General features: G+C 40.5%; 1 protein-coding gene across 7 annotated transcripts in view; it reads right to left on the bottom strand.

Annotated features, from left to right (window-relative positions):
• Sh3kbp1 (SH3 domain containing kinase binding protein 1) overlaps positions 1 to 15,423 on the bottom strand; it is a 361,003-nt gene that overhangs the window by 159,411 nt on the left and 186,169 nt on the right. For 3 of the 7 annotated variants that reach the window (XM_055615757.1, XM_055615760.1, XM_055615759.1), the window contains exons 5-8: positions 11,730 to 11,859; positions 11,139 to 11,195; positions 4,845 to 4,919; positions 1,175 to 1,380 (exon numbers count right to left, since the gene is read on the bottom strand). In XM_055615757.1, coding sequence (XP_055471732.1) covers positions 1,175 to 1,380; positions 4,845 to 4,919; positions 11,139 to 11,195; positions 11,730 to 11,859 — 468 coding nt within the window. The remainder of the gene's footprint in view (positions 1 to 1,174; positions 1,381 to 4,844; positions 4,920 to 11,138; positions 11,196 to 11,729; positions 11,860 to 15,423) is intronic. The other 4 variants (XM_055615758.1, XM_055615762.1, XM_055615761.1 and 1 more) reach the window with 2 other exon arrangements.

Raw genomic sequence — 15,423 nt, 5'->3', positions numbered from 1 at the left:
GCAGATGCTGATGAAACCTTTAAAAGTTGACCTTGCTGAGTAATGAAAACTACAGGCCAATGATAGAAGTGAATTAGAAATATTGCCAGTGCCCTATTCCAAACCCACTGGCACAAATGTCAAAGCAAAAAAAAAAAAAAAAAAAAAAAAAAAAAATCTTAACACTAAATCAAATTAACAAACATTTCTTAAGCACAGCACGAGCATAGCTTATTATAATTTGGAAAATTCCATAGTATTTATCAACTCCTAAGGAAGGTTTTGATGCTCAGAAGTGTACCACAGTAGACGTCAGCAGTAGCCACAGAGCTATGGCTCTGGGTGTGTTGCCATAGCAACCGCATACTCAGCAGCAACATGCTATCTGCTTCTCACCAGCCCCAAACCAGAAGTAGAAGAAAGAAGCTAGCTTCCTGATGAGAGCAACCCAGGCAGTCAGAATGCAAGCTGTCTCCATCATTTGCTCTCTCACACACACAGACACACAGGAGACTTTCTTTCAGCAGTTCAAAATTGTCTCTATCTAACTCTTAGAAAAAAAAATCCACACAACTGCTTTTCTCCACTACATAAACACACTCAACACACGTGAGCACAAAGCATAGAGAGAGATTTTGGGGTATCAGGGTCAAATATATAGCTGGTTCCTGGTATGGGAGTTTCTCTGGAAGGAAGATGGAGAAGTGCTAAACCATTTAAGAATACATCCCGAGAAACATTCGTTAAAGTTATCCTGAATGCCCTTCAAAGTTCCATGTGTTAGGCCTGATTCCTAGGGTAATACCATCAGGAGGATGTAGAACCTTTGAGATGTGAGACCTGCTGGGAGATACGTAGGTCACTGACCATGTGCCCTTAAAAGAGATTATAGAATTCCACCTCCACCGCTATCCAGCTCATGAGGTAAGCCATTTTGTCTGACCACAGACTCAAGTTAATTACCTCAAGCCTTAGTTTGTTATAGTTGTTGAAAGCTGACCAACACAAGACACTGGCAAGAAGTAAGCAGCAGAGAAGCCATTCCTGCAGAAAAGGGCAACTCAAAGGAGGGATGGTAAACAATGAGCCAGGAAGACACTGATAAGAGGCACCAGAAACCTTGGTGGTCAAAGCCCACAGCCTACTTTTGGATATTCCCCATTACAATGATATCAAACAGAATTGGCAAGCATACCTTTTCGACTGGCAGGAAGTCATTCTCTACTTCAATTGACCTTGGTCTTAGTTTAATTGGCTTGTCTTTGAAAATATCTCCAAACCCCACTCCTTTAACTTTCTTGGGCTGGATGGCTGCAGTTGCCACGGTCCCGTTGGCACCTTCGGACTTAGTACTGCTTGAGTCACCTCCATCACTCTCGGAGCCTGTGGTTTCTCTTAAGCCTGTCAACAGTGGGGATGAGGAGAGAGAGAGAGAGAGAGAGAGAGAGAGAGAGAGCTCAGAAATCAGCCACAGGTCACAATAAAGAACTTCACAGCTGGCCAGAAGCCATCTCTCAAAGCGGGGTGTTGAGTCTGCTCCCTCAGGCTGCCTCTGAGTTTTGTTAGCTCTTCGTACATAAGCCAGACATTCATTTTAAGAACTGGATCAAAATAACTTTTTAGAAACTCTCATTTCAGGCCCATCTCTGTATATCTGAGAGTTCACATGCTTCAGCCAGAGCCCAATTCTAAATCCAAAATAACTACCCATGGCTTGGGTAATATCAACCCTCTCTGCTCATAGCCGACCCTCCCACTCAGTCAGCACCACAGACCGTACCTCTAAACTCTCTGATTCACGCCAATTAGCAATTAGCAATGAAAGTAGCATTTCCTAAAGGGAAACTGTAGAGCTAAAAGTGATTCAAACAAATCAGCAATTAAACCACACAGAATTATGACTGTCAAAGACTTAAATCTCTTTGGATGGCTTCACAAGGAATCAAGGCACGCAGGCGTGTTCCTCTAAGAAAGTGTGAAACCAAACCTGACAAGAAGACAGTGTTTCCTAGCAATATGGTGGCGTCTGCTAATGATGGAAAGATCCTGCCTTCCCAGAGGCCAGGATCCCAACCCAATGGTTCTCCCTTCATTCTCCCACACCACCATCTTCCCAAAGCTAAATCCTCCTCCTCCAAAGGAAACACTGAGAACGTGACACCCCCACCCCCCTTTAGCCTCACATGCTGTATTTGGGAGGTCTAACAGAGTTATCAGCAAGACAGTATCCACATTTACCTCCCCAGATGCTTTGTCTCAAGGCTCCACCCACTTTCATGTTTCTAAAAGGGAGAGCCTATTTGAGTCTAGTTAATCTCAGGGTATAGACTCCTCCTCTGGTGGCCAGGACCTTAATTATGACAGCAAAGGACATGATACTTTATGGAATACCAAGTTCTGTCATTAAGCCATATCTCTAAGGTTCTAGATGTGTATGTGCGACAGCTTCTGACCATCTACTCTGTATCTCCTGACCATAATGATGTCCTTAAGGTGAAAGAACGCCATCGAATTTCTTTTGCTAGTGGCCAATTATACATTAGCTTCCTGTGGCCACCTAGTCCATAGGAGCAATACACCAAAAAATTGTACACACACAATATCATAAATTGTTGAAGCCATTTAAATGAGGAACTCTCAGAGCAGGGAGAAAGGCAAAGAGGTAAAATATAGAAAGGACAGTATAGATTATTAACAACTTTCAGAAGCAAAGCCTTAGGACAATGGTTTCCTTTGTTGCTGTCGTTTTCCATAAAGTAGTGTTTTTAAGCCAAAAGGGTGGGGGAAGGAAGAATATCACTGGTGTATATTTTAATTCAAGCACAGAATTTGTGAGCAGAAACAGGGGACAAAATAAGGAGGGGGCCAGCTGCATTTTACAGGACTGGATTGGAGTGTGCAAACATGATGAACCCCCTGGATTAACTATCCATTCATGTGTTTATCTGCTCATTGTTTCTGGAAATACCCATGCTGGAGATATAATTTTAGAGTCTAAATATTGTGTCACTTTCCCTTTAACATGTTCTTATTTTGCTGTATGGATCCTTTCTATGTGATAAATGGCTTGCATATTCTTTTCATGTTTGAAAAGAACCATTGAGGGTGAAATAAAAAAAAAAAAAACAAAGAAACCACATCACCTACCATCACCTCCCATCCCCACCACCATCACCTACCACCACCACCACCATCCCCACCACCACCCATCCCCATCAGAAGGCAGCAGGACAAATGGATTAGACTGTATCTCTTTTAGTTCTTCAGAAGGAGAAATTCGGGGGGTTCTTCTGTGGTTCACCATAAGCTACAGCCATAATCTGGTCTTCACTGCCATTCTAATTTCACCAACTTTCCACTTGATAGAGATTTGCTGCCTTCCAGCTAAGCGTCATAATAACATTATATTAGCCCTTGAAAGAAACAATGTATTACATGGGGGAATGGACGCACAGTCACTCAGCCACACAAGCATGGCCTGGGAAGGAAACACACGGCAGATTTTTTTTTTCTTCCAGAAATTCTGGCAGCCTTGTTCTATAATTTTGAAGAATGTAAGTTGTTATACAGCTAAATATATACACTGATATAATAACTCAAAAATCTAGTACTTTCCCTTTGGAAGGTAAGAAAGGTGACTTCATTTTCATGTGTGCTGGATAGTCCATTTGTTACTTGTGGCTTTCATGTATATCTCCCCATGAGATGTCCCTGTATCATACTCAGAATTATTAGATGGCACTCTCAGGCGGTTCAACCTACCAAGTGGAAGGTAGGCTAGGGCCAAATTATGAAGGTCACATTACTGCTCCATGATGAGATAGTGCAAAAAAAGGTAAGAGGGTTTGGAAACGGCTTTAACATTTTGGCATTATGCACTGGAGTGACTTTCCAACATATGGCCAGGGTAGTGCCTGGAGGTGAACAAGAACAGAGCTCCTCGCCATTGAGCACAAGAAGCACATGGCTAGGTCACATGCTGTGCACCTGTTCAGAGTGGAAAAGAAAAAAAAAAACCTTCACTTCAACCATTGGGGGAGGGTTCCGGTGCTCTTGCGGGAACCTCTTTCATCTCCTGTACGTATATAATTCATGGAGATGAGTATAGTTGCACCACGGGGGATGTTCTTCCCCCAGATGAAAACAGAATGAAGCCTCTTAAAATTGGCTTCTGCCAGTCCTGTGGCTGTCCACTGTGGTGCAATTGACCCCACCTTTGAGCACACATCAGTCCTCGATCACTCTTAGTGTGGTATATGCATGTACAGTGCTCATGATGCAGCGGGGACTGTTGTAAAGGCATCATGAAATGAATTCAGACATCTCATTTCTTTCACTTAGGGAAGCCGTATTTGACAACGGAAAAGCAAAAGGTTACAATGCACCCTGCCAAAAGAAGTCTGCCGTGTGGTGATTAGCTGGATGAGCAAAGCGAAACACTGTATTCGGCATGGATTTCCATGCCCAAAACCTTCTTTCTTTGAACCACACAAATGACAAATGACCCACCTGGAAAAACACCAGTAACTAGGAGACGTTGATGTTTCCCCCGGAAGCCATCTCCCACTGCCATGACAAAAGCTACTGCTTCCTTCTCTGCACGCATGGTTCATGCACACATGTCACACATGACAGAGGCAGAAAGCGAACAAGACAGCGCCAGGAGCTGGTGGTGAGAGTGCTCTTGTTGCACACACCAAGGAAATGGCACTTATTGTAGGCAAATAAGCTCATGTCCTTGGCTCAGAAATTCACACAACACTTGGCATAAGCGTGGGTGGCTCAGGAAAAAGCACAGCTGCATCAAAACCCACAGGTGCCCAGATCTTATCTTTATGATTGCTCCTGCTGTTAAGGTCACTCACTGTAATAGCGTCTGTGGCCCTCCATCTTGCCAGGTGCAGCTCGGTACAGAATTGTCCCTTCAAAGGTAGTCTTTCCTGACAGTGAATGAGAGAAGAGAAGGGGGAGAGAAAAACAAGAGAGGGGACAGAGGGGAGCAAATGATGGCAAAAGAAGGAAGAGGAAGAGTCTTTAACTGAACTTGCCTTCAACGACTCTGCTGCAAGAGCTTCATCCATGCAATTAAAAATTCCCCATGTAACCACAATGGCAAGAAATACCCAGATTTGGTGCTTGCCTCTGAAATGGCTGTCATGTACATTATGCCCAGTTTAAACCTGGAAACAATTTCACATTTTAACATAAGAGTAGGAAAAACCTCAATTAATCAGAGATAATCCAATTCATAGCATTAGTCTATTACCTCAACTGGGCAAGCCCACTCTTCTCTTTGGAGAATATGACCTACACATAACACAAAACTGGCCCCTTCTGCCTCGGTCATTTATTCCTAGAGCCTTACAGAGTAAAAGCTGATGTTCAAGCCCCAGTGTTCCAAACAAGGCAAGGAATCCTCAGAAAATATATTGGGCAGGGAGGTGTGGCTCAGTAGTAGATTACTTACTAAACTCCTATAAGGTGCTACCTTTGACCCCAGTATCACAGCATGAGCAAGTAGATTTTGTCAGTTCTCAGTACCTTCAAAGTAAAGCAAGATATTAAAAAACTACAGGGAAGGTTTTATGAATGAGATTTGAAACCAATAGTGCCACCCATATCAACATGAGGAGATGCTTTCGTTTAGCACCAAGGCTATCAAAAAAAAACTGTTTTTTTTACATTTATTTTAAAATATTAATTGCAGTTCACTCACCCTGCATCCCAGCTGCAGCCCCCCCTCCCCAATTTCTTCCCTCATCTCCTCCAAAATCTGTTTTTAAAAAAACAACTTAATTGAGATTTTGCTGTGTCAGTAACAAGACTGTGCTTAAGCACTGAGGACATAGGACTCATCCAGCTTCAAATATCAAATTTTTGATACAATATCATAGGACTGAACATGTAACTTACAGCCAAATATCACTGGGTCATAAGAACACAGATGCACATATTTCTCCAATTCAGGTATACACATAACCTACCCAACCTTCCCAACACACATACACATACATACACACACCATAGACAACATCACAACGTGGTAAAATGACTCGATAAGCAATCTCAACTAATAAATACCTCATTAAAAGAAATAAGTTCTGTTATAGATCATGAGTTAAAATTTCAAACAGGGCACCAGGCTTGGATACTTTCATAATAAGTTGAGAGGTGCAGAGCGTGAGCTACATTTAAAAACAGCAAGTGTAACTGAAAAGGGAGAGAGCAACTTCTATCATTCCTTATTACTCCTTCTATCACTCTGCTTCCTGAGTGTTGAGATTAAAGGTGTGCGCCACCACATCTGGCTAGAAAATGTATATTTAGACACATGATTCATATGCTTACACTAGCATCTGTGTGTGAAAATCTGTTTTATCTATTGGTTAACTACTCTTCACTGCCAACAGAACACAAAAACCTAATACCAATGAATTGAAAAAAAAAAAAGTCTAGTGATACTGTAGAATGAAGTTTTTCAAAATATAGTGGTATCATAGAAGTGGTTTGCAACAGTTTCTTAGAAGCGCTCTTATATTGTCTTAGCTTGACATATCACTAAAGTATCACAATCTAAACATTTTAAATAAGAAATTGAGAAACTGAGAACATCAATTCAAATGGAAAATAGTGGTTACATATGAAAATATAATTTTTCTCCCTTAGAAAATTATGGGAAATAACTGAAGATGTTCCTGTAGTTACAGGGTTGCTTTTTCAGTCAGGGTCTCGTGTATTTCAGGCTGGCCTTAGATTATCTATGTAGCTGAGGATAGCCTTGAACTTCTGATGCTCCTAGTCCCCCCCCCACACACACACCGCAAACACTGGGATTATAGTGCTGTGCCAACATCCATAATTTATTCAGTGTTGGGGATTAGATTCAAGGCTTCATGCATGGTTACCAAACATTCTTAAAAAAAAAAAAAAAAAAAAACAACTCAGTTACATCTCCAGCCCAAGGATTAAAAAAAAGTAGTAATAGTTTTACAGGAATTATTTGCAATTAAGCAATATCAAAATGTTAAAAATGGATGATTTGCATCTATTTTAAGTATGAGACAAAATATATACTGAAATTATGCCTTATTCACATACAAAATTTCTGTCACTAAGTCCAAATAAATTCTATAGAGCCAGGATAAATTGTGATTATACATCTACTGATTGGCTCCACTTCACATTATTTAGTCAATATGAACATGTGTATAATTATAGATAAAAAGACAATTAATAAATGTCTATGACTGTGGTAAGAATAAGCCCAGCTTCAGTCGAATTTGAAAACTGCCAGATGTTGCTTGAGAAGCTGATCTGTTTGTGCAATGGAGGTGATGATGCCAGAATCTGTGTAGAAAGACTGCGTGTCATTTTGGTCTCCTAACCCATAAGCCAGGGCACAGCTGAAATGTAATTGCACTGAGCATTACTGTTGTCATCTGAGACCAGGCTATATGACCTAAAACTTCCTGTCCTCCCCTAGTATCTTAATATTCTGTCAACACTGTTGATTCAAACATTTCTATGTTCTATTTTTGAATTGATTAAACACCTTTTATTTGTGTTTATTAATCTGATGTGTGGGATTCCATGTCTTTCTTTTTAAAAAAAAAAATCTTGTTTGGTGCCACTCTGTAAGCACTGTCTAACCAGATCTGACTGATAATCAATGAGAGCTAAGTTTAAAAGGAAAGACAGTCAGCCCGCATAAGCCTCTGGAGCATCTAGTATACACACATACACACACACACACACACACACACACACACACACACCCCAAAAGTATTTTAATCTACTCATTTTCCTAGATCTAATTATCAGTTTATAGTTATGGCAATTGAATGCTAAAACAGAGATGAAACTCTCACCGGCCAGACAATGAGAAACTAATGGAAAAAAACAAAATTAGCTTCTTTAGCAAACAGATTGCACAGGAGGACCTAAGAAGGAGAACAGGTCAGAGAAATTTGAAAGGTCTCAACTCGTCACTGTGTACGTATCAGGGAAGTGAACACTTAGCACATGTTTAATTATTTAACGAATCACTGCAAATATGGTGTGTATCTAGTAACAGGACTTTAAGAAACCCTTTTATTGATATATATTGAAATATTTATGAATGCAATTATATAACATCTAGGGTTTTCTTTAAGATAGAATGGAGTAGGAATAAGTAGAGCCATAATGTCAATAAATTAGCTACAGGCTGAGAATTGATCAACTGTGCACAGGTACACATTGATTCATCACACTATTGTTACTTTTACCTATGTATGAAATCATCTATAACTTAGGATTTCTTAAAAAATCTTCTTGAAAAATGATGTCTCAAAGCTCCAAGGATAGTAATAAAAAAGTTTTCAAATTTAAATATGCAGAAAGTTTCCGCTACTACTCAACTGTGGCCCAATCCATCTGACTGTTAAAACTCTGTCCTTGTAAGAGTGTATTGTCCCTGAACCAAGTGTATTGCTATGAACCAAATGCCATATGTAAAAGGACATGAAAAGCAAGTTCTAGACAATTTTTACCCGTCATTTAAGACATAAGTGTCTCCTTGGAGTAATAAAGGGCTCATGAAGAACTTAGTAAACACCATGAGACAAGTAGTCAATGGCATACTTCTTTTCAGGTACAGTGCCAATGTTTCCTCTAGCAGAGCATCAATTGATATACAATAAGCATAATTTGTGAAGTATTCAAATAAGAATGCATCATTCCGAGGGAGGCGTGTCTGTGTCCACATGTGAAGCAAAGATGTATAGAAATGCATCGGACACAATGCTCTCTCCATATTAGGTTACAGATTTTAGCTGTAGTGATTTGTCCTAAAATGTCCGGTAGCACTTAGAAGGGTACTTATATAATTTCACCATAATCTCTAAAAACTATCAATATGGTACAAAGATTAGGATTGAATGTAGCCCCAGAGTCCTGTATGAATTAAGCAATCGTTGGGGAAAATGGATTGCTGTTTACAAAGAGTATTAAGTGGGCTGGTCAAACAAAGACTCTGATTAAGTACATTTTGGCTCATAGCTCATGGGGAAAATGCTGCAAGCTATTTGTGCACTAACCACATTTTGTATTTTTCAACTATAGGGCAGAAACAAATATGCATTTACTTAATTACAGGAGATGCAATCACTGGAAGAAAGTGGCTGAAGACTACATGGATCCTCCCTGTACAGCTCACGTTTCTTTTTACAACTTCCCATGATTCTTCATTATTTCAAAATAAAATGTTTCTCCCACCCCAAAAAGGAAAGCATATCCAACGTCCTAATGCTAGTCTGTGGTGAGTAGGATGTGAAGAGAATACACAGACCATTCTAAAACCAAAGCTGCTTGTGTGCATACTATCATATACATAAATTTTAGCAATGTGATCTGGATATACATGTACATATATGTGTATATATAGAGAGAGACTAATTCTATGATGAAGCAAATCATGAGTGTAGACAGATACAGAGCATTATATAACAAATTTGATTTGATGCTAATTCATCTATTTGTCCCGTGTTGCTAGCCATAGCCTTTAGCTACACCTACTGAGAGATGTTACTTCTCTCTTTCAGGGCATGGCTTCAATTTACAAAGCAACAAAGGCATGATTTTCACATCTATTATTCTAGGAATCCCTTTTGACCACTACTTCCCTGCATCACCATGAGCCTGGCTTCTCTGCCTTTGTGCCCCACTCTTACTCAAATGTCAGCCGCTGGGGAAGTTTCCTGAGCTTCTTGGGATATGTGTGCCTCATTTCTGCAAGGTGAGTTGACTGAGGGTGAGGTCCCTATCCTGCATTTCATTTGTCTCTGACTCTCCACGGCATCAGGGGCCATCTTAGTAGCTCCAGAAGCACAACAGAGATTTAATTAATAAAGAATGGAAGAAGGAAGTAAAAGAGAAGACAAAAGGGATGGATGGAATTGGACAAGCAGATAGGACAATATTGAGCCTTGTTTTTCTTAACTATACACATAGGAAGATTACTGCAAACACTGCTTCATTTTTATCAGAACCATCCACCCCTGTTCGAAAAGCATTCTTCTCCAGGGGCCTCAAACGCACTTAGCAATAGACAGCTGTACTCAACATGGCTACAGAAACTACTGGCCATTTCTTGTTCTGAAACAGAAGTCTAGTAATTGAGTTGGTGTGGGGGTAGGTAAAGGACGGCCAAATGATTGAGAGGACCACCCCATTCAGTCCAAACCTCCAGCACCAGGAATTATAGCAGCACATGCTTTGAGTAGAGAATTGGTCATAGTTATCTTTCCATGGTAATGGCATAGAATGTGTTGTGGGGTATAGTTTGTTTCAATATTTCCAAAATCAGTGGGATGTATTCTCCTGAAACTTTTCACTTCTGAAAATATATAGCTACAATTACATAAAATGCCAAGAGGTCAAGACTTTCCCTTAATGTGGGACCTAGTTGCTAAGCATGATACTATCCTAGTGTACAAAAGGAGATTCCAAAGCAGCTAACATTCTACTGTGGACTGGAAATAAAAAGAAACTCTCACTGCTCTTCTCATTTAGCTGGCCACATTAGTGGAAAACCACATGCTCTATCTCAGAAAGTGACAGGAGTTCCCAAAAACTTCGATGTTTCCAAACATCCATCCCAATCCTTCATATCCAAGATTCAAGGATAGAATGGAATTTGGAGCAGAAAAGTTCTCAGGTTTTGGCAGTGGAAGGAAGGGATCTTGCTGCAGCCACTGAGACAGCCAGCCAGAACAGTTGCTTCTACTTGTGGCAGGCTGTACAACACACTGCTGAGACACAGAGTTAAAAAAAAAGACACCTAAGTACTTTCCTGGAAACAGCTTCAACTTCCAAATCAAACCTCTGTCCAGTTATACTACTAGTTGAATAAAGGGATACCAAGCCAATAGAAGGATACTGTTTAAATGAAAATGTTCAAAATGGAAAGTGAAGATATTTGTGAATTGTTTTGGTAAGACTGGGTTGTTCTCCTTTTGTTAGGAAGGAGTCAGCAAATAGCATCACATCACTAGACATAGCTGAATCTCCTATAACATTCATGCCCATGACCTTGGCTCAACACAGCACAAGATAAAACACAGACGCCCACATGGGAAGTTGGGTTAGTGACTGGGAGAACAAAGCTTCCCGGTCCTGACCTTTTGCTCCATGAGCTGGAAAGGGCAGCAGAGAAGCTGGAGGGAAACCTTCAGGCCCTGGAGAAAGAAAGACCTGAAATTTGTTCTCACCATTACAAAAAGGGGACCACGTCCTTATCCAAGGTGAGGCTGGACTATCTTGTCATATATTTAATGGAACTGGCATGCATTTATCTTGTACATGTACCTTACCACCAATAATTATGATAATTTTCTCCCAGGTTCTTCAGAGGACACTGGGGAATACCGATCCTATCACTGGGTTCATTTAAGAAAGAATTACAAACTCAGTGGGAGAAGACATTCTAGAAGTATATGAAGGCATAGCAGTATGTGCCACCTGTGAGTCAGTACTACCATGGCTGAGGGCTACTACTCGCTTATCCAGAGATATATAGAATATACAGCTATGGATCACATCCATACAGTGATAAACTTACTAAATTACAGTGGGCAAAGGTACTGGAGCCAACAAATGACCCACAAACTCTCATCACAGCCTTTTGGAATAGAACAATGGTACATAAGGGAGGCTAGGACAGAGCCCACTGGTCTCTTCTTTTTCCCCATCAGTATGGTAGACATCCTTACTTGACTTGGAAAGCTGATCATCCTGGGAAATGCCAAGCTCATCCGACTCCCCTGACAGCTCTTTGATGAAGTTGGAAGGGAACATTCCAGTCTTCCCATTGAGAACACCTTCCCACCATCCTTCCTCTACCTGCATAGAGGTCAAGAAAACAGAGGTACATGATCAGGTTAGACATGTCTTGTATCTACATGGTATGGAGTAGAATTCACACAGAAAAGCAACCTAACGCAGGCCAAATAGCCTTATGATTCAGACAAGTAAGGGGAGTTACCTGGAGTCCAACACAAAAAGGCAAACGTTAATGTAACACTTCAGTTGAGTCAACTTCTAACTAAAATTTGGCATTTCCTTTAGTTATGAACATAGGTAACAAACCAATATTAAAAGTACTAGTGACTCATCATGAAATGAATCATGAATATTTTCCTATCACATCACAGATTCTGTGAGTACCTCAAAATGTCATTTGTACCCATTGTTACTTTGAAATGTTGGTATAAGTTATACCTGCTAGGTGGCATTTGTTATTTAACGTATTAAAAAGGTATCACATAGATGACAAAACAAAACAAAATTTCTTCTGTTTGATGTGTACTTCACTATATAGTTTCCTTTGTAATTTTATGTGTTTTTTTTTTTCCTGAAAACCACTATTAAAAAAAAATCTGTGAATATAACCAGGCATCGTACCACACATCTGTAATTCCAGCACACAGGAAAGACACAGCAAGGAAGATAAATCATACCTGTGAGGCCAGACTGGGCTAGATCAAATGGCTAGAAATATGGCTCCTTAGGCAAGTATTTCCCGAGTAGCTACAAAATCTAAGTTACCCTCTCAGTACCACAAACAAGCAACAGAAAGAAATAGGAAGGAGAAGAGGAAGTGTGGGGGAGGAAGATAAAGAAGAGAAAAAGTGGGAGGAAAGAAGGGAAAGGTTTCCCAAGAAAAGCAAAACTAGATAATTGAGAGAAGAATCTATTATCAATTTTAAAAAAATCTAAGGACTCAGAAGGCAGAAAGATTTTCTGTGGGTTTCTCTTGGAGTGGGGGAGACAGCCTGGAGTATCAGGGGGCAGGAAGGCTGCAGCATTCTGAGCAGGAAGTGGGAGCTGGACCAGGAAAGCAGTGAGAACAGACAAAACATGTTTAGTTTTGAAGTATAAAGTGGACTTGAGCAATTAGCTGGGGACAAGCAAAAGAATAGGAAGAAAAATTGAAGAATTTGAGATGGATCCATCTACAGCAAAGTAAATGTCTGAATATTTAGAAGGCTTCTTCAAGAAAAAAAAAATTGACTCCATTTTGAGACTAGGCAAGTATGAAGTTACCAAAAAGATATGGGATGATAGATAAGAAGAGTTAAAACCTTTAAAAAAAATTTTATATGTATATACTACCAGTGCAAGCCAACCAATATCATTTAAGAACTTTAATAAATTCAAACCAATAAAAAAGAAAATTCAAACTCAAAGCCCAGTTCAAATTCTACCCTAAAACTTAGCAGTTACATGAACTTACTCATTTTCTCCTGTCAAATTAAATCCCTCTTCCCCATCTAAGTAACAGAGCTGGTAATTAATCTCACATGTCATATTTAAGCATGACCTTTGTCTCTGTTAGAGGTATATGCATAACGGTTTTTTGCTAGAACTGTGGGGTGTGGAAATATATATGACAAGACCCTGTGTTTGCTAAGGAAGGTGATAACATACCAAGATAGGAAGGTGTGGCTAAAGACTATGGCTAGCAACATAGGACAAAATAGATGAATTAGCACAAATCAAACTTGTTACATAAAGTTGATCTCACTTAGATGTGGGATGGTAAAAGACAGATTTGAGAAAAAGTAAGTCAAAATGAAAGTAAGAAATTTAAGAAATTAGAAACGGTAGCCTACAATTAGGAGAGACATGTTTGGGGCATTCCAGAAAGGGGAGAGGAAGGACAGGGAACGGAGAAAACCAGAGCAATTTGTTTAGAACACTTACTAGAGAACTCACAGGACACAGATTTGTGGAGCAGTGATTACATCTGCTTGGCCACAAAATAAGAGAAGAATGCATGCAACAGCAGCCACGTGTGACTGTCCTGATGACTACTCAGGATCACTTCACTGCATTTAACGTCCTTTTTCTATTGAGTAGCATGTCCATGTTTTCATGCCAACTCAGTTAGTGTGCAATATTCCTTCGAGAGGGTTTTAACGGGATTAAGATAGTTGGGAGGATTCGATGTGAGGCTGCATATCAACAGGCACAGGATTCGTAGCATGGAGTCAATGTGCTAAAAATATAAAAATAACCTCCTTTCTCTCAGAAATCACAGGGCAAGGGGATAACCAAGGGCAGGACCCCCAGCTGAGTGATCTGTCGCACACTCCCTGGCTGCAGCAGGCAGCTGGACCAACTCCATCTATTTAGTCTGACGATGTCTGAAATAGGCCTGTTCCCAATAAGCAGCTCTAGCGTGAGCTTCCAGGAAAGCAATCCTGAGGTGTAGGATCGGCAGCTGCCTACTAGGAGAACAAAAGTATTTTCACCCTGCCACACCCCCAGATGCCAGTATCACTGTCATTGAACAGTCAGAGAGGCCCGTGGGAAAACGGCAGAGGTCTATCATTAGCCACACACCAAGTGGAAGGGTTGGTAATCAAACCACTGCTCATCACCTGGGGAATACTCTCCCAATTGCAGCTTCCATGGGCACAAGGGGTGTTTCTTTGTGACCTGAACCCTTCCTGGGGAAAAAAAAAATCCTCGTACAAGAACCATGAAGAGCTACTGTAATACAATTCCTTCCTATAGTCTGCTGCTTCAGTCTCAAGACTGAGCCTGAAGATGGGAGGAAAAAAAAAAAGATCCTTATTTTCACACTAGCTCTCTTCGGAGACCATCTAGTTCAATTTCCTACATAAAGACAAAAGCACCGAAGCCCGGAATGATGCTCCCCCTCTTAGGCACAGTGTCAATGCATTCATGACAGCTAAATCATTAAAATAAATCCTCTATGACAGTATATCAAGTCCTAATTGCTTCACAAATATGGGGGTGAGAGGGGTCTCCCTAGGAGGGCAGAAGGGAACAAGAGATCCTGATTGTGTTACCCTTGTTCTTAATTAGGTCCTGCAACTCCAAGCCCATGTGGCCATTCCGGTGATGTCAATATTTATCCTATTTATCTTGTAGTACCTTACAATCTTGGGATAGATTCATTGGTGTACAAAACAGATCAAGACCGCATCCCAGAGTTTAAAAGATGGCCCTGTTCGTAAAGTACTTTCCATACAAACAGAGGACCTATATTGACCCAGTACCCATGTAAAACCAAACAAGGTGTACACCAGTAATTCCAGAACTGATGTTTGGGGAGGGGTTGCTGACCAGCCTCTCTAGCTGAATTGATGAACTCTGGGTTCAGTGAGAGACCCTGTCTAAAAAAATATAAGGTAGAAAGTGATTAAGGAAGACACCTCTGGCCTTTGCATGCAAACCCAAGTGCACACACACATAGACACACACACACACACACACACATACACACACACACATATATACTCAACATGGAGAAATTTCTGGAACCAAAGAGGGGAACCTGCATAGCGTGCACACCTTCCGCTTAGAAATCAAGATGGCCTGTACTAACAAACAGAAGAAGAAATGGGTGTCTTTGCAATCACATATACGTTATGT

This window comes from Psammomys obesus, unplaced genomic scaffold, assembly GCF_907164565.1.
Source record: "Psammomys obesus unplaced genomic scaffold, mPsaObe1.curated_primary_1811, whole genome shotgun sequence".
NCBI lineage: Eukaryota > Metazoa > Chordata > Mammalia > Rodentia > Muridae > Psammomys > Psammomys obesus.
The sequence above is the reverse complement of the archived record's forward strand: the minus strand, read 5'-3'. Positions and strand labels throughout refer to the sequence as shown.